The sequence below is a fragment of the Eriocheir sinensis genome, chromosome 54 (genome assembly GCF_024679095.1).
Source record: "Eriocheir sinensis breed Jianghai 21 chromosome 54, ASM2467909v1, whole genome shotgun sequence".
Lineage (NCBI taxonomy): Eukaryota > Metazoa > Arthropoda > Malacostraca > Decapoda > Varunidae > Eriocheir > Eriocheir sinensis.
The window spans coordinates 10,871,849-10,872,613 of record NC_066562.1 but is presented as its reverse complement, the minus strand read 5'-3'; the positions used below and the strand labels follow the sequence as shown (position 1 = coordinate 10,872,613).

The 765-nt window shown below is 42.6% G+C and overlaps 1 protein-coding gene across 2 annotated transcripts in view; it reads left to right on the top strand.

Moving 5' to 3' along the window:
* The window catches only part of LOC126983770 (uncharacterized), a 4,643-nt gene extending 4,155 nt beyond the window's left edge, over positions 1 to 488 (top strand). For both annotated transcript variants that reach the window (XM_050836847.1, XM_050836848.1), the window contains exon 4: positions 1 to 488. This exon is cut by the window's left edge and continues 550 nt beyond it. In XM_050836847.1, the coding sequence (XP_050692804.1) occupies positions 1 to 329 (329 nt within the window). In that variant the 3' untranslated portion in view covers positions 330 to 488.
* The last annotated feature ends 277 nt before the right edge of the window (positions 489 to 765 follow it).

The following is a 765-nucleotide window of genomic DNA, read 5'->3' as shown; positions in this document are numbered from 1 at the left end:
GAAGGTGTGCGTTATGGGGGACACCTGCGAGTTGCATCGAAGCTAAGTATGAGACCAAGCAAGGTGTGAGACGGTCTAAACTGCTTACCTCTGGCTTCTGGGGGCTGGCTAGACACCTGAACTACACCTTTGAGCTCCTGTTAGCCCTCTCCTGGTGTCTGCCGGGGCTAGGACGAGGTCTATTGCCCTTCATATACTTCATCTTCCTCACGATTTTGTTAGTTCATAGAGTGTTCAGAGATGAAGAAAAATGCGCCGTGAAATACGGTACGGCCTGGGTGGAGTACTGTCAAAAGGTCCCCTATAGAATGTTACCTGGAGTGTTCTAGTGAGTTAATTAGGGAGTTGGGACAGGTAGATCGGTGTCTGAGGGTGTGTGTGTGTGTGTGGATGGGTGTGTTAATATGTAAAAAGGTGCCATATAGAATGCTACCTGGAGTGTTCTAGTGAGTTAATTAGGGAGTTTGGACAGGTAGATAGGTGTGTGAGGGGGGGGGGGGGGGGGGAAGGGTGTTTTTATGTGTGAGTTTATGCGTGATATTTTTTTGTCTAAGTAAATGGCGTGAATGTGATAAAGGAAATAAATATATGTAACTTTCTCTTTCATTTCTTATTCATTTCTTTATTCATTTTTTGATAGACCGTGAAGGAATGATTAACATTTCTTTCTTTTTTTTCTTTCTTTTTTTCTTTCTTTCTTGCTCTCTTTCTTTCTTTCTTCCTTCCTTCTCACACCTAGTTTTTTCTTTCTTTCTCTTTTTTCTC